Source organism: Orycteropus afer, unplaced genomic scaffold, assembly GCF_000298275.1.
Source record: "Orycteropus afer afer isolate SDZICR_OR568_19922 unplaced genomic scaffold, OryAfe1.0 scaffold00249, whole genome shotgun sequence".
NCBI lineage: Eukaryota > Metazoa > Chordata > Mammalia > Tubulidentata > Orycteropodidae > Orycteropus > Orycteropus afer.
In genome coordinates, this window is record NW_006921836.1 from 547,826 (window position 1) to 573,447 (window position 25,622).

Genomic DNA, 25,622 nt, shown 5'->3' on the forward strand with positions numbered 1-25,622 from the left:
GATACATATATATGTATATATATAAAAAAAATACTCACTACCAAAGTTCTCATCAGTTTCATACTAAAGTATAAAAGTAAGGGTGAGGTCAGCCACAGTGCTAGGGAAAGTTTTATTTAGATACATTTATGTCCACATGAAACGCTTAGACTTGCATCCTATTACATATGGAATTCCAAGTTTACAACACACCATGAACGGCAGATTGGCTAGCCCACGCTACTCACGAGGACACTCACAGATTCCACGCGGGATGGTACAGTATGTACAGATACAGTAGCGGAGAGCCTTCCAGGGAGGCTCTGGAACTTTTGTCTCAGTCCCCATCCCCCTCCCCCTCACGCCCCTGCCTCCCCGAAATGAAATCCTGTCTGAGACAATACATTCTGATTATATGATAGTTGGAGTGTTTGGATTAAGGTTGTTCCCCTAGAGGGGTGGGTTTTATTTCTATTATTTTTTTTTAAATATATTTTACTTTACTTTTTTTTTTTGTAAAGAAAAAGAAAACAAACGTATTACAGTATTAAAGTATTGCTTAACTCACAGCATCTCCTGTGTAGTGTCTGTGCCCACGATGGGCTGAGCTGACTTCTGCTGCTTTCTGCTTAGGGTGAGGGTGGGGAAGCCGCTAGATTCTCTCTTCAATGTGCTCGCCTGCAAATCTTCTCCACCCGCTGCCCCCCTGGCTTCCACCTTCCTTGGAAGATAGCCTGACTTGTAAAGCACATTCAAGGGAAAAAAAAAAATCCTCTCTTCCCCTACTCCACCCCCCAGTTTCCCTCTGTCCCTGTGTGCCATTTCCAACTGATAAAAGTAAGTATGAGTTAGTGTTTCTTTTGTAAACAATTTCATATGCAATATAATACAGAAAGCATGGCTGACCCTCAATAAAAAATGTAGTAAACTATATTGCTTTATTCTTGATTATGCTGCAGTGAGTGAATGGCAGAATGAAGCAGTGTGGTGGTGGTGGTGGTGGTGGTGGAGGCTACGTCCCTAGCCCTCGTTTGCACTAAAGATCAAAACAGGTTTTGTTTTATATTTGGAACAAAAATTTTTTTTTTTTTCCAAAATCCCCAAATGAAAAAGGAAAAACAAAGAAAGAACCGAAACAAACAAACAAACAAAACCCCAAACAATAACGAAACCAAACCAAAAATTGAACACCTTTCAGGTCATCAGAACCAACAATTACCCAATGATTTTTCTACTAGTCTAGCAAGATGTGTGTAACATTCACTGGCTGTGAATTGCTGTGCAGTGAAAAATTAGGTTGACAGCAACAGAGCCATGCTACCTTAAAGTCCAAGCTACGAGTTCAAATTAAGATGAAGGTTATGAAGGATAGAAACGCAAAGGCCAGTTGGGGCTTCATTTGAATCAAGCCAATGAGCGACAGGGAATAGAGCATGAGGCTGTTTGGTTTTCCCAATGGGTGTGAGGAAGGCCACGAGCCAAGTCTGAGAAAGCTCCCGGGGAGGAGGCCAAAAGCTTGGTCCTCTCCATAATCTCCATGCCCAGGTCGAACGAGGAAGGGGCCCAGGAGCGAATCCACTCACTCTCCTTTGCTTGGGAGGAGAGGAGTTTGGGGGTCCCAGGCAGATGGATCTGGAAGCCAGAAAGTCACCCGGTGCCTATTTTATAATTCTGGGGAAAAGCCATTAGCCAAATGGGTTTCGCCCCTCCCGGAGGGGTGCGGGGAGGCGCGGGTGGTTCCCATGTTCGCCATTGAGCTTAACTGAAACAAAGACGAAGCTGAACATCACTGCTAAAGTAATTTACAAAACTCTTTCACAATGGATTTCTAGATGAGTGGGGGGACTAACGTGAACCCTAACCTAGGTAGCCACATTAAAACATATCAGATTTCCATGAGATTTGTGCTATGGGCTACTGGGTCTCTTCAAAAGGTATATAAACATCTAAAACATATTCACACAGATTATCAATTTCTTCTGAGCATTCTTAAAAAAATATTTTTTTCTCTTAGTAAAATCATTTTAATATACCATGCCTCCCTCTTTTAAAAAATAAATTAAAAAAATCCAGTTTTGCATATCTAGCATTAGCATTTAAGGTAGTATGGCACACCCCTTCACAGGTAGGGGGTGGGGAATCTACTAAACGCCGAGTCTGCCGGCATTTTAACATTGTGAGACCTTGGGTTAGTTGAAACCACATCAGATCAGCAAAAACAAAATGAAACTTGAAATTAAAAAAAAAAAAAAAATTTAAAGGAAAAAACTGCCCCAAAATCATTAGCATTTTTTTTTTCCATAAATAAGAGAAAGTTCTATCCTTACTGGTCCTAAATCTGAATAACTAACTATGTCTAATTGTTTTTTTAAACCTTAATTACATTATACCTATCAATATGTACTAGAAGAAAGAGGAGAAAAAAAGTCACTAACACTAGTACCAGGACAGCACGCTTACAAGATAGCCATTTTATACATTATTAACAGACAATGATCAACAAAGAGTATTGTAGGAGGTGACAGAGGACGCAGAGAAAGCAAGGATAGTACAGTCTATCACCAACATGGGCAAAATCGCATTCCATCCCCTAGTCTAGACATCGAATTTCTGGGAATTTTCTGTCTCTTTTTTCTTTTCCATTTTTTTTTTTTTTTAAAGTAAAACCTCTATTTTGTTATTTTATTACTTGAACAAGTTTTGATATTTTAAAAGTGCCCAGCATTTTACTTAACCTGGTTGTTTGGAAATTAAAAGAAAGAAAGAAAAAAAAAAAAAAAAAAAAAAAAAAAAAAAAACACCTACTAAACAATCTAACATTTTATTAGAAAAACAAAAGAATATGGTTTTCTTTTTTCCCAGTATCTTTGTGGTTTAATTAGAATTAAAAAGGGCTTTTTTTTTTTTTTCTTTTCTTTCTGAGTGAGCATTTTGGAGTCTTCTGTTTGAAGATGCTTTTGCCCCGCCGTGTCTGTGAATGTCTACTACATTAGTCTACTTTGTTAGTAAAATTTATAAAAATAGGAGTGCAGCAGCTCTTTATAATAAATGTCGCATTCAGTGTCTCATACTGGCTGTGCCTTAAGTACCAAATTTATAAACGTAACAATTTAAAAAATATTAATAAAACGTCAATATCACATTTTAAAAAAGAAAGAAAATATATATCCACACTACAATATGTTTTAATGCCATCTACTGAGTTGTACGTCTATAGTTGCTGTTGCCGACCTATCACCAATATTAAAAAAAAGTTAAATTAAAAAATATCCTTCATCATAAGTATCTTTCCCCAACTGAGGACCATATATTATAACAGCCAATGTCAAAACCATGTGCAAACAGGAAACTGTCAGTTTTTCCCACCAGTCACAGTGCAGTGATGTTTATAATTTTTATTTTTAAAATTCTGTTTACATCTACAATAAATTAAAAAAAAAAAAAATCTCCCATAGCCTCTCTGGTGATACTTGCAGTACTGAGGTATTAAAAAAAAATATAAACCAAGAAGTTGCTTTTCTAATTTGTCAATAGAAAGTGGGTGGAGAAAAGGTTTCATTAATGCAGGCTTATCTACTCCGGGCCCTCGGGCCCCCAGAGCTGAGGGGCAGGGTAGGGGGACAGGGGGAGAAGAGAGGCCAAGTGTCCTAGGGACCTTTGGAGGTGCTGAAATGATTGGACAATAGAAAATGATCAAATATTTAAAAATTAAGACTGAAAAAGAATGTCCCCCCACCTACCCCCACCCAAGCCAAACAGGTGTGCTTTGAAATTTTAAATATGTTAAATATTAAAATTGTAGCTTTGTTTTCTTTTTAAAAAAGTCTTGGGAAAAGCAGTTTATCATATTTTAAATAAAAATCTAACTAGACGGTAACATTTGAAGCTGTGCACAGACAAGAGGTTAATATGCTGGTATGACGCTAATACAGTTCTTAGGTCTATCACACAGACAGAAGGCGCTAACAGTGTTCTAACTCTCCTGGGGCCGTCCTGGCAGCTGGGTGTCCTTCAGCTCAGTGACTGACCATGTCATCATCCCTGTCCTCCTCCTTCCACAGAGCATCAAACTGCCTGGGACGGACTCCCTCACAAAAATATTTTTTGATTCTCTCTTTCTTAATAGTTTCTATGTAGTTAATGGAATTGTATTTACAACATTTCTTTTTTAGAATTCACAATTTCAAAAAACCTTATAATATCACCTCTTTCAACAGAAAAAAAAGCACTCATAGAAAAGGAGGACACTCCAAACATTGTCGTCCTTACCTTATTGCCGAAAATAGATATACTTAGGTTAACAAAGAGACGTCACAAAAAGAACTGCTCGAGTCTGTTAATTAGCCTACTACATCTTACTTCTTCTACAACGCAAAATAGAAAGTTTATGCCCACCTTCCGCTCCGCATTTCTCAACTTCGATTCAGTGTGTGCTAAAGTTCACCTGAAAATTCATACAGTCTCAGAATGGGATCAAAACAGTGAGAGTAATATTACCATCTCAGCATCCTTTAAAAGTGAGAACAGAATCAAACAAGCGAAAAAAAAAAAAAAATATATATATATATTTTTTTCAAAAGAAAAAAATAACTCCTTAATATAACGGTTATACTATGGTTAGCTTTTAACTAGATATTAAAGCTATATGACTACTGGACTAAGTAAAAATCACTACCAAATGTGATTCAAAGAGATTTAAAAGGAAAAAGGGAAGAGAGAGGAGAGAGGGGAACCATCAAGGAAGAAAAAAAAAAAACCAAAAAAAAAAAAAACAATGAAAACCAAAATCATGGGTTATATACACATTTAAAAGCTGTTGTCTTATATTACAGCAGATTTGTGAGATGAGGAGATGGAGCCAACCCTCGATCCGAAGTGAACCATCTCTGGTTGGGATGGGGAGTGAGGCTGGTGGGGGTCCAGGTCTGATGACATCACCTAAACAAAGGGCCACTCAGAAACTTCGCCCAGTCTTGCCTGGACATCCAGGTATGCTCTGCGTGGTGGGGAAGGTCAGGTCAGGTACGCCCAGAAGAGAACCATAAGGCGGGGTGGGAAGAAAAAGAAGAAGTGTTAGGACAATGTGTGGTTTATTCCAACTGTTCAACTAGAGTTTTCAGAGAATGACTACGTTGGGTTATGAATACATGAATATGGCCTGGTTGATGGCTTGCTGAGATCACAGCTTGGGAAACATGACATCTACATGGATATTTGGGAAAGGGCAGCTTCCCATGTCCGTGTCCACTGCTTTGCTGACTTGATATACTAACTACGGAACTGTTAGGATAATGGCTGGAAATGAGTTGAGCAACTGGGGTCATCCTGGGTTTTGATCACTACGTTAGTGAACTGCCTATCAATTGATGATGTTTTTCCCGTTCAAACTTCTGCTTCCAAAGCTACATGTTTTCAAAACTTCTGACTTTATTGGACACCCATCAAGGGTTATGAAGATCTGAAAATGTTAATTTATTACAAAAAATTGTATTATATGCCAAGGATTCAAGGTCAGGACACTCAAAAACATACATAATTAATAATCAGCATTGATGATTTATAGAAAATATAAATATATCCAGGACTCACAGACTTGCTAACTACATCTCCCTGAGTTGACTGTGAGCCTGAATCCCTTCTTTATGGCACTAAGCACAGTGTGTGTTTGAAGAGTCTCTCTTAATTGTTGCAGTGTAGCCATGTGACTCCATTAACTCACTGAATCCACTGTGGAGGGGCCAGGTGGCAACTTGACCCTTCTATGGAAACTGAATCCCAGAGTCAGATGAGGGAGGATAGGCTGGGAGCTGCTACTTTCACTGGAGGGGCCTGGACTGTGAGGTGGGAAGCCCTCAACCATTCATCCTGTTCCAAGGGAGGCACAGAGAGCACTGGCCAGCCCAGCCTCTCACGCTCTGCGGATCTGCTGCATCTGCTGATGGGTTAAGCCCTCTTCATCTGGCTCCACCAAGGGCTGGAGCCACCTTCAATTCCCAAGATTCTTGGCTATACCAATGCCATCCTTGCTCTCAGAGGGCCCTCACTTCCCCGGGGACCCCAAATCCAGGTTAATTAGTAGTCAGTAGCTCTCTTTCAAACCATTAGTGGACCCTGGCTCCAGTCAGTGACGCCTGAGTCAGTGCTCAAAGGGAAGGAGAGACGAGGGGTGGGGAGAATTCACACACGTGGTTTATTTGGTTAAGAGAGACGGTTTTGTTAGTTGATGTGATTCCTTAGCAGCAACATTAGAGAAATCCAAAAGATTTATAGAGCTCAACTCAACCGGGTTCCCTGACGGGTCCCAGCCTACAGAGCCTGTTTGACTCAGGGCTGGCAGGGATCCCCCCTCAGTGAAAGAGGTGTGTTAATAACTGCAGATCCAAAGTGGCAAATTCATCTCTAGCCCTGCTTCTTCCGTGGCCTGACTCCAAGAGTGAAAGCCTCCTCCAGGTCTCGTGCCTCAGCTGCAATTGCTGAAGGTGCCCCATTCCCAGGTCTCAGCCGCAGCTCCTCTCTCTCCGAAACAGACAGACCCATATTTCAACACCCACCCCCAGCTTTAACATGCAGACACAATATGCATTTAGTGCTTTCACAAGGACAACCCCCTCTCCTCTTCTTGGTGTTCTCCCCAAGAATGACGACAAATAATCATTTGCAAATGAGAATGTGGCAAGAGGCTTCCTCACTGACCGCCCCAACCGGCCCTCTCCTCCATCCCACCCCCTCCACATCCCCATCAAAGTGATTTAAAAAAATGTTTAATTAACTTGAGCTTAGTGTAAAAGGTTAGGAAACTGGCAGGGATCCAAACCCACGTTACACAGGTGATGTCGTTAATTTAATTTGCTTTTCGTGCCCTAATCTGGATAATTGCTCAGTAGTTACTGGCAAAAATGTTTTCTTTTCATTGAAAGATGGAGTCTGGCTGTTTGACAGTACAGACCCCATTGGCTGAACACCCTCGAGCCCTGGGGAGCCAAAGGTGTACCACAAAGTTAGCTCTCAGGACTTGTGGGGGCAGCCTGGCCCCCTCCCAGGCCTGGATGAAGCCCAGTGTTTCCCTGCCGCCATCCCCCAGGGATGGGCTCAGCATGAGGTCTCCTTCCAGTTTCCCACACTCTTGATGTATTTCAAGATAGCGAAAGATGCGGGGTGAGGGAGATAAAAGGAATCAGAAGAACCAAATCAAGGAACAAAGAGAAACAAAAGGAGGGGGTGTCACAATAAAGCCAGAGAAAGAGATCAGATGAACAGACTGGAGTTTTTGCTCCCATCCTCCCAAAAAGGGGTCCAGGAAGAGAAAAGAGAGAGAGAGAAAGAAATGTTGGCGTGATGAGAGAAGGGCGTGTGCTTAAATGTATGACCAGTGCACATACATGTACGGACACGCCCAGCAGGGCGGAGACACACGGCAGAGACGTAATACCTCAGAGTGAGTTGGCAACGGAAGCACCCGCTCAATGGTATCCATTTGTAAAGGCCGTTGCAATCAAAGGTCCCTAAAATTGCACAATTGTTAAGGTCATCAGTGCGCTATACATGGGAACAGACTGTCATATTCTGGGAAAGGAAATTATCTCTAGGACTAGTCTGTGGTTGCCAGCATGAATATGTGATTCTGAGACACTGTGCCCTGGGGCCAAGGATGACATGCTCCCCAGCTCTCCCCCTTCAGTCCTTGCTTCCTCCTTCGCCCTGCCCCAAGCCTGGTAGCTTACTCAGGGGGTAAATCAAGAGCCAGATTTGGAAGGAAGGGGAACGGACGGTGGAGAAAGGAAGCCCAGGCCCAAAATGATGGGGGCTGTTGCCCTGAGCCGCAGAGAGCTAACACGACAAACGTCTGTGTTCACACTCCCAATGGCTCTGACTGCGGCTGGGGAGACAGCTCCGTGCAGACAAAGTGTGACGCTGTGCGGTTGTTTCAGAAAACCAGGACAGGACACAGGTCAAGAGACCCACGTTTTCAAGAACACACAGGGTCTGTGTTTCTGGATGCTGAAAAATAAAAGCGAGTCATGTACTGAGTGGTGACAGACGGTTCCCCAAACTGATGTGGCTCTACACTGAATTGTAATATTCTGGATTTGGTACTACAGCTGCTCCAAGGGGATTTGCCTGACTTTAAGTGATATTGGCTTAGAAATGGAACTGAAAAGGGATCTAGATTCCATGGGCCAAGGCTGGCAGAAATGTGTGTATGTGACGATATCAGCATGTGTGTGTTGTGTGCATGCGTATGTGAGAAAATACGTATACAAAATGTATATGTGTAGGTACATGTGGTGTGTGAGTGTGTACATATAGTATATATGTGTGAGTGTGTGGTATGAAACTGAGTGCATGTGTATGAGTGGTATGTGTTAGTGTGTATGTATGAGAAAGAACGTGTGGGGTGTATGTGAGTGAGTATGGTGTGTCTTTGTGTATAAGTGTGTGGTGTGTAAATGTATGTATAGCATACATGACGTGTGTGTGATGTGTGTGAGTATGTGATGTGTGCTGTGTGGTTTGTGTGGGGTGTTTGTATGTTGTATGTGTATGTGAGAGAAAGAGTGTGTGCTGTGTGTGAATGATGTGTGTTAATGTGTATGCATGTAGTGTGTGTGTGTGTGTGTGTGATTTCAGTGTGTGGCTTCCAACACCATAGGCAGGAGTCAGGCCGCTGGCGCCCCAGACTGTGTCTGCACATGTTTTGTTTTGTCTCCCCAGCGCAGCCCCTGAGGCAGGCTCGCCTGCTTTCTCCCAGAAGTCAAGTCTGACAGGGACATGACCGGGGACAGCAGACACTACTATCTTAGCTCAAAAACAAACTGCCTCCAAAATGGTGTGTTGGGGTAGAGCAGAGGGTGGCCAATTTTCTGTTTCCAAAATGGAAGGGACAACAGTTGGTGGGCTCAGGCACATTCATGCTCACACACACCGGGAGGGAGAAGAACAATACAATCTGAAAACAGCATGCAAATCTGTTAAGCAAATTTCCATTGCCTGGATTAGTCAGATTATAGAACCACAGAGCAGTACAAATATCAAATGCATTGGCCTTCAGGGGGCCACGGTTAAAGAACTCAAGTGGGAACTTACTTGGAACCTGGAAACTGTAAGAAACATTAGCCAAGGGAACCATCTAGGGCAGGGCCTGCACCTCCCCACCTCCCAGGCACCAACGCTGCCATCGGGACCCTACTTACGAGGGCTGCTACCCTGGGCTTGGGGTGGAAGGTCTCAGCTCTGAGGAAAACTACACAACAGTCTCCAAGGAAGGGGGCTAACATTGAGGACCCACTATGTGCCAGGCATGTGACACAGACTTTCCATTCATGCTCACACATGAGGGAGGCATAATTATTTTCATTTTCAGCCAGGCAAGGAAATGAGGTTCAGATGGGTTATTGAAGTTGGTCATGGTCACAAGGTTGAAGGTGATGGAGTAGAGGTTTGACCCTGACCTGCTCACGCTCCTTCCACCCCAGCACACACCCACGGAGGTACTCAAGGGATGTCTAACGGAGGAGCTAAGTTTCAGCCCATGGTAAAAAAATGGAGAGCCCACTAGCTGACGTGCTGTTGATGGGGACCCCCTCCTCTGCCCCCATCTGGGCTTTCCTGGCACGCCCTCCCCATGGGCCACAAGGAGTGGGAAGGAGGCAGGAGGGCAGGTACTTACAGCTATGCCGTGGCCGAAGCCGGAGCCCGGCTGTGGGCTGGCTGCACTTATGTAATTCCCCACTCCGGAGTCCTGGCTGGCAGGGCCATAGAGGTCGGCGACAGGTCCTGGGCTGTTGGCCCCTGGGAAGCCTCCGGGCCGCGCCGGGTTGGAGCCTGCCGGGGAAGCGGGCGCGCCAAAATTCGGTTGAGCACTGTAGCTATTCAGGACTGGTGTGCAGAGAATAGAGCTGGGTATGAGGCCAGAAGCCAGGCATGCACCGGTCATTACAAGCCAAACACTCAAGAAAAACAGCTGAGGCCCAACTTCTAACACTCAACCAAGGCCATGCGAGAACATCAGCAAGGACTCAAGAAGACTCAGCCCAGGCTACTACTAAGAAGCTCAGAGCTCCAAAAATAGAGTAAAAAAACAATCATTCAACACACTACGGCAACCAACCGGGGGTGCTTCGCTGCCCACCAAATTATCACAATAAAAATAGAGATATATATGGAAGAGAGAGAGAGAAAGAGAAAGAGGGTTTTTTTTTTTTTTTTTCTTTTTTCACATCTGAATTGATGCTCATGCAGTCTTTTCTAGGTCTGGGCACGTTGAGACAGCATTCACATCCCATGCAAACTACAAAGGAACTAGTTTTAGACTACACATTGTGTTAATATTGATATTAAAACGTGACAGGAAACAAAGCAATTTGTGTCCAGGAAAAAAAAATCTTTGGGGAAGGGATTTTTGATTTTTGTTCGTTTCACTTTTTCTTTTTGGTTTATTTTTAGATCCATTAAATGACAAATTTGTTTGGGAAACAAAAAAAGAAAAGAGAGAGACAAAAAAGATCTCCATTCTCCGTCCCCCTCCAAACCATTTCCCCCTCCCTTCCTGCTGCCCCCACCCTGCCCACCCCTCCCGTTCATACCCCTGCATGAGTCGTCAATACTGAACGTGGTCGGAGGATGGGACATGTCATGGAAAGTCCGGGCATCTCAACATAACAGTAATGATGGCGGCAGAGGGTTCCCTTTTGGGGTGGAGCGCAGGGGATGGAGGGAGGGAATGGGGTGGGGATGGTAGACCTGGAGGCTGGGGCTGAAGCTAGGGTGAAAGCCAGTGACTCTACAGGACACCCCCCCACTCACCTCCTGCAGTAGAAGGGAAGGGGGGTTTAAACTTTTCTTTTCCTTTTGTTTTAAAACAACAACAAAAAAAAGACAAAGAAGTATGAATGCAGAGCAAACTGACTGAACCAATCACAGCTGACGCATACCTGACCTAGAGGCCAACTTTCTCTTAGTTATCCTCAGATATAAAATCCAGACGGAGAAAAATATAGAAGATTAAACTTGTAGATACCATTTGGCCCTTCCCACTCATGGAAGCAATCAAGCTGAGATATTCAAAAGGCAGTATTATCTTGGTCTCACACACTTTTTCTTCTGGGTTTAAGAAATGGAAAGCCCTTGGGCGGTGGGTTCCTAGTCTACCCAGGCAGCTGTAGCCCCTCCCTGCACAAGGTAACTAACTAGTCTGTTCTTTTTAGGGTCATAGGGTAGGGTGGGAGGTGGAAGACAGAGAGAAAGATGATTTTGGCTTTTTTTCTCCTCTGGCCCGATAAGGATAAGGGCCTGCTGGGCATGCCCACCTACTTAAGGGACGGGCAAAGGGGAGGTTTCAGTCTCAGCCCCTTCTAGCAGGAAGAGCTGCTGAGAGACTAATCCAGACAGCAGAGGCAATCTTGCAGACAGGAGGCCACGGAAGAATGTTGGCCACAGATGTGCCTACCACAGGCTTAGCAGAAAAGGCTGACAGTATCACACCTATCACTGGCAACTTCTCCCATCTCTGTGTGCCCAGGCCTATAGCTAAAAGTAGACCAGAAGGGAATTTCACAATAAGCATCTCCTCTTAGGGCTGTATCACCCCTTCCTGCTTAGTTACCTTCCATCACATGACACTAAAACCACCTTGGAGAAGGCACTGTGTTAGAATGCAGCTTTTAAACCCCCAACTCTTGTTTTATCATATACTTGCTTGTACCAAAGCCTGAACCCTATAGCTCAGTGTCTCGTCACAAATGTCCCCTAGCCAGAGGGAGACAGCAAGCACAGGGTACCCACTAGAGGGTGTGGGCAGCAGGTGCGCAGACCCCTGATCCCCTTTTTCAAGGCTTTGAGGCAAGGAACCTGCACCCCCCAGGGCTAGGGCACTGAGGAGAGGCACCTCTGGGCACCACAGTCCACACGACTCCTTTTCTCTGCAGGCAGGAGACCCTGGCTCCACAAAGCATGCTGAAGCTCTCAAACAAGCCACTTGGAAACCCATGCATCCTTGGGAAGACTCAAAAAGCAAATGGCGCTGGCTGCTTAGGAAAAGAACTAGGAAAATGACTTCCTACATAAGCTGTTCTGATGTCTGGCGGTAGGGAGCATTATGGACAAATAATTTTCGTCTCTTGGGAAATCAGAGTACTCCACATACTGAACCCTGGGGCTGGCAGTCATTGACCATGGCCTCTCCCTCCAGGCCCAGACCTCAAGAGGAGAGGCCCAGATAGAATAAGAATGTTCACACTCCGGAGCCACATCCCTGCCCTGAGGGTGCTTCTGTGGACACTTAGCCTGCAGTCAATTCGCAACTGGCAGAATGGAGGGCACCTTCCCCCAGGTACCCAAGCTTACCCTGACGGGTGAGAAACTGTCCCACATGCCAGAATCATGTCAGGACACCTTGCCTACTGCTCGGCTGGAGTGTGTGAAAGGTGGGATCTCAGCAACTGTTGCTGAATAAATAAACAGTGCTGGGATTTAGAAATTGGATACTATGACTCCAGTTCCAGAAGAGGACAAATGTCTTGCAAGCATCTTGGCCACGTTTGTAGCAAAAGCTATTAGCGTTAAGCGTGGGGCGAGCCCTGCACCAGGGTGGTAGCTTGAGGGCTCCCTTCACCATCTGCTCTGGGCAGGGGCCACAGCAACAGTCTAGCCCTGATCATGTACCTCATCATCCCTCATCCCCTCTCCTCTTCTGTCCCCCGGCATCCTCTGGGCCTTCCCAGTGCAGACGGTGCCCAGGGAGGCAGCTGTGGTGTCGAAAAAGAGAGCACTGGACTTGGAGTCAGAAGACCTGGTGTGACCCTGGCACCCATTTGTAAAATGTGAGTGATGCTGTCCTTGCCCTTATTTAATCTGACTCCGAAGGTGACTGTGAAAATGAAAACAGAGCAAGTGATCTGTAACTTGTCAAGTTTAGAACACCTGACTATTTTCAAAATCTTTGTATGCAAAGCCCAGCAAGGCAGGTACCGTATGCAGGTTTAGGAAAACCTGATATAGGAAAATCCAATTTGCTTGCCATACAAATGGGCATGTGATTTACAAAAGGATCCAATTCACTCACCAGCTACATCTAATCAGCTTGGACCTGAAGAATGACTCCTGGGAACAGGGAGTAGGAAAGCAAGTGTCTCAAAGGTCACTGAGGACAGTAACAAGTAATGCATTTGAATTAAAGTTTGAGGGATTTTAGGTTGGAAAAAGGAGGGACTTCCTGCCAATCAAGGGAATAAAGCACCTGGAAGGGTGAACCAGAAAAGCCAGAGAATCTTATTCTGGAGATCTTAGCAAAGATCTGTGCTGCAGGCTTAGATCACTGCAGGGGCTGGACCCAAAGCTGGGCCCCTTTCCCCTCAGGGGTTCTCAGGCCAGCCAGGTGAGTGGCTGCCTTCTGGCTCGCAGTGGGCACATGACTGTTCAGCTGTGGTCAGATGGGGCTGGGTTGAGGGTGGGATTAGTTAATGGAGGCAGGGAAGTGGTGGCAGGGGGGCAGCAAGAGTCCAACAGCCTCACTGTGGGTTAGTCTACACAGGGTACAAAAGTCCAGAAGCTGGTGGCAAGGACATTTCTGTACTCTCCTTAGGTGATGCTACTGGACCTGAGGTCAAAAGCTAGACTGTGATGGCAGTACCCATCAGTGGGTACCTCTAGCTCCTATGCCTGAAAATTTGGTTTTATAGTTACTGATCCAGAGAAAGGAATTGTTTACAAAGTCACTTTCTGATGAGCTGAGCCTTTGTATCTGAGTGAAGCCAGGGACCTGCAAAGTCCAGCCCTCAACCCCGCTGGTGGGGCTCACATTTCCCACGGGGCAGGACAGCCCTCAAGTCAGCTTCACTCACTCTCTTTGTGAACTACCCACTGCTATCAGGTTCATCCTCAGGCTGGAGACCCCCGGTCTTGGCACCGTTCTGGGACAGAGCCTCTTCCCAGGCCAGCCAGTGGGTGCTGCTCATGGTGAGGCCAAAATGTTCATTAAGAGCCCAGCCTATCCTCCCAAAGTCCAATGTAGAAGGCAATGTGCTGACAAAACAGAATTAATTATACCATGCAATTCAGAAAAGAAGGGAGTTCTGGCTGATTGGTGTCATGGCCTCCATTCCCTACCCCTAGCACTCGACAGAATAGAGAGCTAAGAGCTGGCGGGACCCTAACCCTTGTGAGATGGCCTTTGAGGGCAGGGGCTGTATTAATCCTTAACACTGATTTTAGGCCTCTTTGTTAAAGAAATTAAAGAAACTAACTGCAGAAAGAAATGAGTAGAGAGACCATGTTGATTGTCCGGCTGATGCCCCCCCCCAACACACACATCTACTTTCATCTTGTCTCTCTCATGCTTTTATTGCCTTGATTAAAAATCTCACAGCAGCAGAGACTCTGTCTCCCCATTGGCAAGGGGCTCTTCAAGATGGGGGTGTGTGGATAGGCGGGAGCTCTCGGTCTTCATAGGACCCTACACTCTTGATCAGATGGCAAGAGCAACTGTTCTCTATCCCCTACCACCATGGCCGCTGCTCCATGGATGTTGGGTGCATGATGCCCACTGGCTGTCAACTGGGGAAGCCTGCATGGAACACTTTTAACAGCCACTCATGTCTTGCCTGGGGGCTCTGAAGATTGGCAGCTAGGCCACCAAGGCCCTTCTTTGGTAGGAGATCTGGGGACTCTACTCTGATGCTTCCTTCACTGTGTCCAGTGAAGGCAGTGCCCGCTATCTATTAATGCAGATGGTCATGTAGGAAAAGTCCGCATGAGAGGAGAAACCATGTTGTGAGAAGGGAAGGAAAAACAGTTATGAACTATCAGGGCACACCTTGAGCAGAGCAAGGCGGGATTATACTCCAGAAGTCGGCCTGGCCGGCTACGTCCCAGGGATCCTTGGCTCAAGCTTTCCTTCTAGAGCTTAGCCTAAAGGTGGGAGACACAGATAGAGAGGGCCAGCAATTACGTCCAACCTGGGAAAATCGTATGACACACTAAATTAAAATCCAATCAATTCCGGGACCAGCTGCAGGAACAATCGATTTTAAACAGGCTCCCCCTCCACCCCCACTCTGCTGAAATTCAGGCTGTTTTAGAAGGGAAGGAGAAAATACCCTTTAAAGCTGGGGGAGGATTAGAAGGGCCATGGGAAGGTGTTTCTTGTTTATGGTCTCTATAGACAAACAAATATGTTATGGAAAGGTACAAACTTGGCCTGGTATCAACATTGGCTGGTCAGTCTTCGCATTATCCAGAGATGCTGACTCATCTTAAATACAGCAACAGGGCACAGGGCAGCTGACCCGGAGTCGGTGACACACAAACACTCCAGATGCTGGTTATGATGGTGCCAGTCTTATGATAAGATTGCAGTTTCTGCTTCTTCTCTCAAAACCAGCTTCGAACCAGTTCATTCCAGTTCGACTCCATGTTGAGTAGCTGCCTTTCCACCCCAGATATACTGAATCAGAATCTAAATTTTAGTAAGATCCCCAGGCGAGGCTTATGTATACATGTATTATACATTACATAGTAATTACATGTATTATGTATGCGTAAGCCTCACCTGGGGGTCCATAGGAATCACCCGGGGACCTTGTTAAACCATGGACTCCGCTTCAGTGCATTGGGAGTGGAGATGCACGTTCTCAGCAGGCGGTAACACAGGAACGAACCAGTTCAAAGCCCTACTCAAAACAGATTCGGACAGCTATGGTCGGCACTGCTGATGTCTGTTGGACTGTCTCAAGTAGAAGTTAAGACGTGTGACTAATTATTTGGCAGAACTGTGTAAGCTTCTGGTCAAATCCTACTCCCCCAAAACAAATCACGCTCGAGAGATAATGCCACCACTGGCCAGCTTATATGTTTTTAAGGAGGACATGGGGAAGGGGCCTCAGGAAGAGAAAAGACATGACTAGAGTCATCACAGCTCTGCTCAGTGACAGGGCTCATGGTGACTCCTGGGTGCTGTTGACCTGTCCTTGTGAGGTGACTGTCCTGCCAGTGTCAACCATCTGCCAGGCTTCAACAGCATCGCCAACAAAGAGACCTCAGCAGACCTGCCCCTGCCCCTACACGAACGGGCAGTTCCATAGTGTCTCAGCCCCCTGCCTCCAAAATGCTTCACAGATGAGAGGAAAACCAACTGGAGAGACAAAGGTTTGTCTGGCCTGAAGTGTTTTAACACTAACTTCCTGCTATCTCTTCCGTAAATGAGTTGGTTTCAAACTCCAAGCCAACACTGGTTAGAACTAGCAAGGAGAACTAGCAAGCAGATGAGGAGATCCAGAAACCACTGGCACCCAGGAAATGGTGAGGTGAGGTGTGGTAGCCATGCACGTAGCGGGGAGGTGGGCCGCTCTGGGTGATATCTGAGCCCTGCTACTTCAACCACCCCTCCCCACCAGAGAAACCAAAGGAAGTCAAGATATCCCAGGAGCCCAGTGTTCTTCTCTTCTGGGACAGTTTGCTTGCTCTGAATTTCACCTATGTGGATCTTTCATGCCTCAGAGATTGCAGAGTCAAGGACAAGGAACTCTGGAGTAGATCTGGGATCCTTTCCCAACGGAGAGGTCCCTGGTGATGAAGACATCTCTCCCATTGGACTAGGGGCTCCCGGAGGACTGCTTTTCCCCCGAGGCCTCCTTTCCTCTGTGCCACACTATGCAGATCAAGGCTGTGTACAAAGCAGGTGTGTAGCATGGGTGGTGCATTACCTGAGAGAAAGGAAGCCCTTGCCAAGGCTGGGCCATCACTGGGGACCCCCCCTGGGATGTGCCCACACTCAGCAGGGCACCGAGAGGGCTGACCTCAGTCCTGAAAGACCACTCCATTCTACTGAGGATGGGTCCCTTGGGAGCTGGAATTCCCAAGGACCCATCGGTATTTATGGCCCAATCATGTCTAATGGACAGCCTGGGAATGGGGTGGGGCGGATGCCTGAGGGGCAGCCCCTTGAGGACCTTACAAAAGGCTTTCCACTCCAGCAGTTCCTCTTTAATGATTATAAAGGCATAGGAGTTTAATCCATTTTTTATGTAGGAGCTAATAGCTCTGTGTCCTTGAAGTTCAAAGCAGACACATACATGTCACTAATTAGCTAAGTGCCGAACCATTCAGCTTCCTCTCATGTTTCTAATTAGGCCTTTAATAACAAACACACTCCGACTTTACCAAAAGGCCCCATTTGTCAGACAGGAGAGGGAGGTTGGTTCGTGTTTACGGCTGTGCCAGGCCCTAGATCTGTGTGAGCATGCTCGTAACCTCAGCCAAGACAGGCTGTTGAGAAGGCAGGCAGGAGAGTCCATCTATGTGGACAAAGACCCATTAGCTGGCCCTGGAGGGGCAGACTGCTTGGGGCTCCAAGGCTGCATGCAGGCTGAAGACCAAGGACCAGCTTGGCTGCAGCCTTGTCTGAAGAGGTTGGGGCAAGCTGCCTGGCTTGGCTCTTCTTATCCATTTCTGAGGAAGGGGAATGGGTGCCCACCTCACAGAGATGGTGTGAGGATCTATATCCATAAGGAACCTGGTGGTACTTAAGTCCATGGTTACCCACTGGAATCACCTGGGGAGCTTTAAATACCATTGAGGTCTCAGCCCCACCCTCGTAGATTATGCTTTGTTTGGTCTGCAGTGCAGCCTGGGTCCTGGGTGCACAAACTCCCCAGGTGATTCTAATGTGCAGCCAAGTGTGAGAACCACTGTGTTGGTCCCAAGGAGCTCTGGTGGTGCAAAAACTAAGGCATTCAGAGCCTGGTGGAACCACTGAGACTATGGCCCCTAGCTGCCCTTCAGGTCTGGAATTGAACCCATACCTGTGGTTTCCAGCCAAACAAAGTACAGGCATGTGAGTTAAATATTTACCTCAAGTAGACACACGCCCTGGAGAGAACAATCATGGGAGAAGGAAGGGCTGCTTATGCACAGGGAGATAGCTCAGGGTGCAGAAGAGTATGGAGGGATGGACACTGGGAAGAGGTAACTATGGGGAGGAAGTGGGAGGGGAGCTGTTGCTGCATTGTAAATTTTGGTCAATGACATGAGACAAAGTATATGTGAACTGCTGTATGAAAAGTGAATTTACTCTGTAAATCTTCACCCAAATCAAAATAAAATTAAAAAAAACAAAAAACAAAAAACAAAAAACTAAGGCATTCAGCTGCTAACCAAAAGGTCTGTGGTTTGAATCCATCACTTACTCCAAGTGAGAAAGATGAGGTAGTCTGCTTCAGTGAAGATTTACAGAAACATATGGGGAGCTCTAGGAGCTCTGGTAGTGTAGTGCCTAAGGCACTTGACTGCTAACCAGAAGGCTGACGGTTCAAACCCACCAGCCACTCCTCAGAAGGAAGGTTGGGCAATCTACTTCCATAGTGATACTGCCTCGGAAACCCAAGGAGGGGTCGCTATGAGGCAGGTCCGACTCGACGCTACATAACAACAACAGCAACATGGGGAGCTCTGGTGGCCTAGTGCTTAAGGCATTTGACTGCTAACCAGAAGGACCACCAGCCACTCCTCAGAAGGAAGATTGCGCAATCTACTTTCATGGAGATACCACCTTGGGAAACCCAAGGAGGGATCGCTATGAGTTGAATCGACTTGCCAGCAATGAGTGAGCGAGTTATGGGCAGTTCTACTCTGCCTTAAATGGTCACTTTGAGTCAGAATTGACTCCATGGCAGTGGGTTTGGTTTAGTGTTGCCTCAATCTCACGCTTGATTTCTCATTAAGGGCAACTATTAACAGGCCTACATTTATTAATGAATACCACCCACAAGGAAGTCAAGCCTTACAAGACTTAATGAACCACACCCAAGGATGGGAATCTGCACATTATTAAAAATGATACATGATTCTAGAATTATTTGTCACTCTTCATGCATTAAAAAAAAACAATTCTAACTTTTTTTCAAGGAGCTCTGGTAGTGTAGTGCTTAAGGCATCTGACTGCTAACCAGAAGGCTGGTGGTTCAAACCCACCAGCCACTCCACGGAAGGAAGGTTGGGCAATCTACTTCTGTAGTGATACCACCTTGGAAACCCAAGGAGGGGTCCCTATGAGTCAGGCCTGACTCTATGGCACATAACTTTTTTCAAATGCATCTCAACCATTTATTAGTCCTTAGCTTTCTCTCCACTAGTTCCTCTCAGATCTCAAGGCGCTGCCCTCCTCACTCTTCACCTCCAAGGACAAGGAGTCCAGTGCTTTGGAAATAGCAGCAATACAGAGCTAAAATGGCTCCCAAGGCCCCTCAAGTCCAAAATCCTCATTAAAAATAAGGTGGATGCTGGTCTGGAGGGGTTAAGTGCTTTGCCTCAAACCACTCTGCTTGTCGGTAGCACAACCCATCCTGGAACAGTCTTCTAATTTCCTACTCTTCATTCTACCCTTTTATGCGGCTTCTCTCTCTCTAAGATGCTTATTATCTTCACTGGATTAATCCACAAGAGAGCCCCACTCTCAGCCCTAGGAGGAGAAAGTTGTAAGGGAAGTTGCAGCTTTTCTAACACTGATGGGGTGGGGGGACGACTGGGGAGCAGTGGAAGCAATCCTTGAACGCTGTCGTTTCCCACAATGCACTCTTCATACGATGTATGCGGAGAAAAGGGGGTGGAAGGAAAACACTGCCGTTCGGTTTACCTCAGTTGAAGCTGGCACAGAAGCAGGCAACATTCTGTTGTATTATTACATAAGGTTGCCATGAGTTGGAGCTGACTGGATGGCAGCAACCACCGCCACCGCAGCTGAAGACACACAGACTATTCTGCATACCTGGAGCTGAGCAATCAAGACCTGAAAAGTCAAACTGCTTGGCCTGCGTTGCGGAACAAAACTAGAGTAGTGGTTTCCTCCAACACTGGCCATATTTTCTGGTTTTGCTGCTGTGCTCTGGTTTTGTTGACATTGTCCAGAGTCTTCTGCTTGGGTCAGTGCCTAAATGACCCGAGTCCAGGCATCCTGAATTCTGAGTGTCTTCAATGCCTAAACACTCTTCTAGTTAAGACCCAAACCTCTCCAGGTTATAGTCAGAAATAACTTCCAGAAAAGACTGAGGAATAATGCAGGGTGGGCATCTTCCCGAGCCTCCCCTTACACACACACACTGCGGCCTCTACCACAGGCACACAGGTTTGCATTAATTGTTTACCACAGACCTGGACAGACTATTAATATTAATAAGTAACCAGGAACAAAAGGCCCTTTTATTTTTAGCCTTCCCTAATTGCGTAGTAATTACTCATCTACAAAACAAATGAGCCCGTGCTCGCAGTTGCCAGGGTACCGGGAGCCTAGCCTTTCTGCGAAATGATTGGCTTAGGAATCACCACTCCGGGCTGTAGCCACACCCCCAACCCAGCCATTGGCCCAAAGCAAAGCCCCAGCAACTGGTTGGCCAATCCCCCTTTTAGCCCTAGGGCGGGGTTGTGCGTCCCAGCGACCTTCCAGATTCAGTCCTCAGCCCACAGGAAGAGCTGTCGACTCAGCCGTCCGGAGATCCTCTGTCTTTACTATAGAAACTCTCCCTTGCTCCAACCGCCTAATTTCTTTTGGGCTGTAGCTAACTTCCTTCAGCTTCGTTTTAGCTTAAGGTTCCCTTCAAATAACTCCTTTCAGGCTAGCTCCCTCTCACTGAACTGCCCCGCCTCTGGGCCTCCTTTGACATTGGTCTGAATGGATTCATGGACCAGAAGCCAGATCAGAAATGTCAGCCAAAGCCAGACAGGACATGACGTTAAGTCTGCAACAGCAGAAGCAAGTGCAAAACTACATATTATTGTTGTAAATGATTTTGGGTTATCTCCTCCCTCAAGGATATGAGGAACTGAGCTGATAGCAGCTGTGATTTTTTTTTTGTTGTTGTTGTTGCTGTGACATATGTTTCAAAGATGTAGAGCACTGCTCAGGCATCACTAGGCTGGTAAGATGAAGCACCCACTGCTGATAGTGGTTGAGAGTACTGACTCTGATGAGACAAACGGGCTCAGATCCCGTCTCTGCCACTTCAGACAACCTACATATCCTCTGAGCCCCAGTTTTTAAATCTTTAAAATGAGGACAGTGCCCATTTCATAACTGTTGAGAGTTAGTAGGATAAAGGATGTGAGCTTTACAGTATTTGCTTACATTAAGTAAATGTTAGCTGTCATTATTAGTAAGGAGCTCTGGTGGTGTAGTGGTGGTTAATGCATTTGGCTGGTAACCAATAGGTCGGTGATCCAAACCCCACTAGGTGCTCTGCATTAGAAAGATAAGGCAGTCTGCTTCTGTCAAGATTTACATCCTTGGAAACCCTACAGGGCAGTTCTCTTTCCTGGGGTCGTTATGAGTCAGAGTCAACTCGATGGCAGTGGGTATTATTATCAATGGAGTCCCTGGGTGGTGTGGCTGCTAACCAAAAGGCTGGAGGTTTGAAGCTACTCAGAGGCACCTTGGAAGAAAGGCCTGGTGATCTCATTCTGAAAAATCATCCACTGAAAACCCTATGGAGCACAGGTCTACTCTGAAACACATGGAGTTGCCATGAGTTGGAACTGACTCTATGGCAATTGCTTTAAAATTGTTATTAATATATTACTATTATCATTATTTTATTAAAGTTGGCTGGGAAGTGTCTCTAGCATTCTATCAACCTCTTCTAAGGCAGCCTTCTGTTAAGGGACCTCCCAGATGGATCTGAATTTGGAAATGCTGGCTGGAACCCTCCTATGCTTGCCATGGAGTAAATTTCAAGATAGTCTCTCTCAGCAATCAGCTATCCAAAAGTATTAACTGCCTGCTTCCTGTTTGCAGAATCCCAAACTGGGAAGGGGGGAAATCTTTTAATTAATAAGTATCCAGGAACAAAGGTGCCTTTATTTTCTGCTTTTTCTAATTGCATAGTAATTACTGTTTTTTCATGCAAATAATGCTCTTGGGCTATAGTTCTGCAAACTGCAACTCCTGTGTTATTTTCATACGTGCACTATACTAGTATTTTTCATGTTCTTGACTTCAATTTTTCTTTTTCTGTTCAATGGATTTAATGTTAGGGGATGAAACTGATCTTATGGAAGTTTCATTTAAGGTAGGTATTTTGCCTAACCAAGTGTAACCAGTGGTGAACTGAATGGTTTGTGATAGAATCGGATGCCATATTGAAACCAAAAAGTATGAATGTACAAAGAGCTGGAAATCAGTACATAAGAAATGATCCTAGGCCTAGAACAAGATGCTGTTTATATTTGTTGCTTTCATCAGTCTTACACTGAAACATAATTTTTGGTAATCAGTGTCTTTAAATTCAACAAATAAAAGTCACTAGAAGAGATTGTGTTTTCGTCTTAAAATAGGTCACTTTAGTTTGTCATTATCATCACCATCCGACTCCCAGAACTCTTCAAAGACCCATCCCTCAACACTATCATCACTGAAGTATCTAAACGGCCTGCAGACATTCTTCTGTGACTTCTGAACTGATGTCATCATCATGACTGCCTCTGGCATCTTCATCTTTGTCACTGTATTTTGCTGGCAATCCCAGCCTTTCCGAAGCTGTTGCGGATAGTCTCTGGGGGTTATTTTCCCTCTAGCAGAAGCTAGTCACTTGCAGTGTTCTGTAAACGTTCCCTGCTTCGGTCATCCTAATGCTGTGAACTCATGAATCCCAGACTGCGTCCTTTCATCCCACTCTTTCTCACTGAAGTCTTGAGCGGGTGGCTAACCACTATATCTAGCAGCTGCAGCTTGCAGGTAAGGCCCCCAGGTAGGATTGCTATATGTGTACTAGTTAATAAAATTTTGAATTATTTTTTTCTTTTTGAGCAGCATAGGAAGGTTTGAAAATTAGCAAAGATTTCTTTGGAAAGAATCCTCTCTGCCTGGCCCTATAGCATTTATCTACCCATACTTTCATAGCATCACAGTCCATCCACCCCTTCTTATTACAATGAACAACCACACTGGTGAACAGTGGTAATTCTCTTGAAATTCACTATTAGCTTTAATTTCACCCCACTTGCAGTGCAGCCAAGGACTAGAGTGAAGCAAACCCTCTTGTGCCCAGTTGTTATAATGGCTATAGTTTTCGTACCTAGCAGCTACAGTCCTGGTGGCTGGAATGTTGTGAGACATCGGAACCTCATCCCTATTAACTACATCCATTGCAAAGCTACTGAGTTCAGAAATTTCTTTGGTGATAAATTTAGTAGAAGTTGACTATCTTTTGCTCCCAGTCATCTGGAAATTGCTGGCCTACAGTGGTTCTCATTCTCATGGACAGGCCATTCCTTTTCATGAATTTAGAAATCCAGGTGAAACCTGCCTTGAAATCTCGAATTCCTCCTTCATTTGCCAAAAGCTTTGCTTTGATCTGAACGACAACAGTAGAGACAGCTTGATTTTGTTCCTTTCAGGAAATAATATGTTCTTTCAAGTCATTCTCCAACCTCAGGCCATTTTGCTTTGGGCCCACTATGTGTGGATTTTCATGGATTCATTTTCTCTAGCTCCTTCTTCTCTTTTCTCCATTTGCAAGTGGATGACTCTCCAACCTTGAACTCTTTCATTGCAGCTCTGTTGCTTGTTTCTTCGGCCCTTGCGTTGATTTTCTGTTTGAAGGCGACAGTGTAGGACTTGCATTTAATTCCTGACATAAAGATTTAGATTTGCAAACTGAAAAATGTGCACAAAAGATAACTAGCTGGTTCTAGTAAAGAGATCGCAAAATTCAAATGTGAGGTTACAGAAGCCAAGGTCTCTTTATATGCTTGCAAGCATATGGCTAAGGTGACTCATGATCACTGATCAAAGACACTGGCACTAATAAGATATAATTAGACTATGAAATAAGCAGACTTAATATTGCTTAATGGTTTCACTGAAGATGATCTGATGAGATGTTCAAATTCAACTGTTGAGTCAAGAGCCATTGTGTATCGGTTTTGCTTTGCTTATTCCTCCAATTAAAAGCCAGAGTTGGAAGCCAAATGTGATCTTTTTTTATGTCCATGCTGATTGAATAGATACCATTTATGCTAGAGCAGGTTTCACTTTGTTTATGCTTCCAATTGATAGCATGTGATTTATGGACAGGCTTCTGTCGGTTAAAGGTTCCAGCTGATAACTCAAAAGCGATGGGGATATAATCATCAAATTAATAGAAACAAACACACAGTTTCAACTGTTTATTCTCTGATTACTGGGGTACAACCAAACTCAATCCATGACTTCTTGACCATGGTTTATACCTTTATTATACAAACCAAAAAAAAAAAAAAAAAAAAAAAAATCCCCAAAACCAAAACCTACTGCCACTGAGTCAATTCCGACTGATAGTGACCCCCATTGGGTTTCCCAGGCTGTAAATCTTTACAGAAGTAGATTGCCTCATCTTCCTCCCAAGGAGCAGCTGGTTGGTGAGTTTGAACTGCTGACCTTTTGGTTAGCAGCCAAATGCCTTACCCACTAATATCATCAGAGCTCCTTTCATTATACAAATATGATCAAAAGTAACATTTTGAACATGAATGAGGCTGAAATCCACTTCTGGAAATGTCACCAGACATATGTATGGGTGTACCATGCCAGAACTTGAACATCATTTCCTCATGCTACATGTATGTGCATGTTATTTATATGGATGCACCATTCACAAAAAATATGGTCCTCATCTATACAAAGAATGAGGACTAGGCTTACTTTGCCTCCTGGAAGGCTGATGTCTCAAAGAATTCACAACCTCACCTTTCATTCAGGAGAACTGAGCAGTCAGGAAGAGGACTGAAGGTAGAAGATTGTGCTGAGGATGCAGGAGCCAAGGTAGGGATGCTCCAGGTGGGGTTAATCAGCTAGGCTTCCTGGCAGTCTGGAGCCACGTTTTAACAGAGGGAACAAAGACAGAGGGAAAGGGACTGGCAGAAAGGATGGGGGCAATGGCCACCAACAGCCCCAAACTGAGGATGAACAACAACTTGGTGGCAGAAGCAAAGGGGAGTGACAGGAAACTAAGGATTAAAACTGAAGGAGAGAAAGTGGTGTCTGGTGATAGAAAGCCCTCCCGTGTCTGCCTTCATGCTCCACTCCCCTTGCTCTAGGTTATAAACCCAGGCCCAGACTCGAAAAATAGGGGTCAGGCTGTGTTCTGTAGGCAGCTGCCAAGATAATCTTTAGATGTTTCTGTCTGTAATGAGCTCCAATGCCATAATGAATACGAACCTCCCACCAATAGGACTATATGGACCTGGCTTTCAAGGTCTCCTGGAATCCAGCCTATCTCTACCTCTTCAATCCTATATCCCGCCCACTGGCCTGCTCATTCCATTGCTGAGCTTTTATCCAAGGTCTCTCCCCTGAAATGTCCTCCTGCCTTCTACTCTAAGTCCTTCAAGGCCCAACTGATGTCTTATCTCCTCCGCTGAGCTTCCCTGGTTGCTTAGTGCTCTCTGCCCCTGAAGGACTCTAGTCCTTACCAAAGACTAGCTCTTACTTCCATAGATTACATTCTCCCACAAGACTGGAAGCCTGTTGAAGAGGACCATGCCATGGAATTCTTCAGCATCCCCTTCCAGCCTTCAGCATGATGCTGGGCCCATGGTTAGTAAGCTTACTGAGTGAAAGTGAGGAGTCCCTGGGTGGCACAGTTAACATACTTGGTTGCTAACTGAAAGGTTGGTGGTTTGAG

At 45.3% G+C, this 25,622-nt stretch overlaps 1 protein-coding gene across 1 annotated transcript in view; it reads right to left on the bottom strand.

Annotated features, from left to right (window-relative positions):
- Nucleotides 1-4,933: 4,933 nt before the first annotated feature.
- MSI2 (musashi RNA binding protein 2) overlaps nucleotides 4,934-25,622 on the bottom strand; it is a 534,424-nt gene continuing 513,735 nt past the window's right edge. Inside the window, exons 12-13 of the mRNA XM_042782154.1 lie at nucleotides 9,647-9,855; nucleotides 4,934-4,975 (exon numbers count right to left, since the gene is read on the bottom strand). Coding sequence (XP_042638088.1) covers nucleotides 4,934-4,975; nucleotides 9,647-9,855 — 251 coding nt within the window. The remainder of the gene's footprint in view (nucleotides 4,976-9,646; nucleotides 9,856-25,622) is intronic.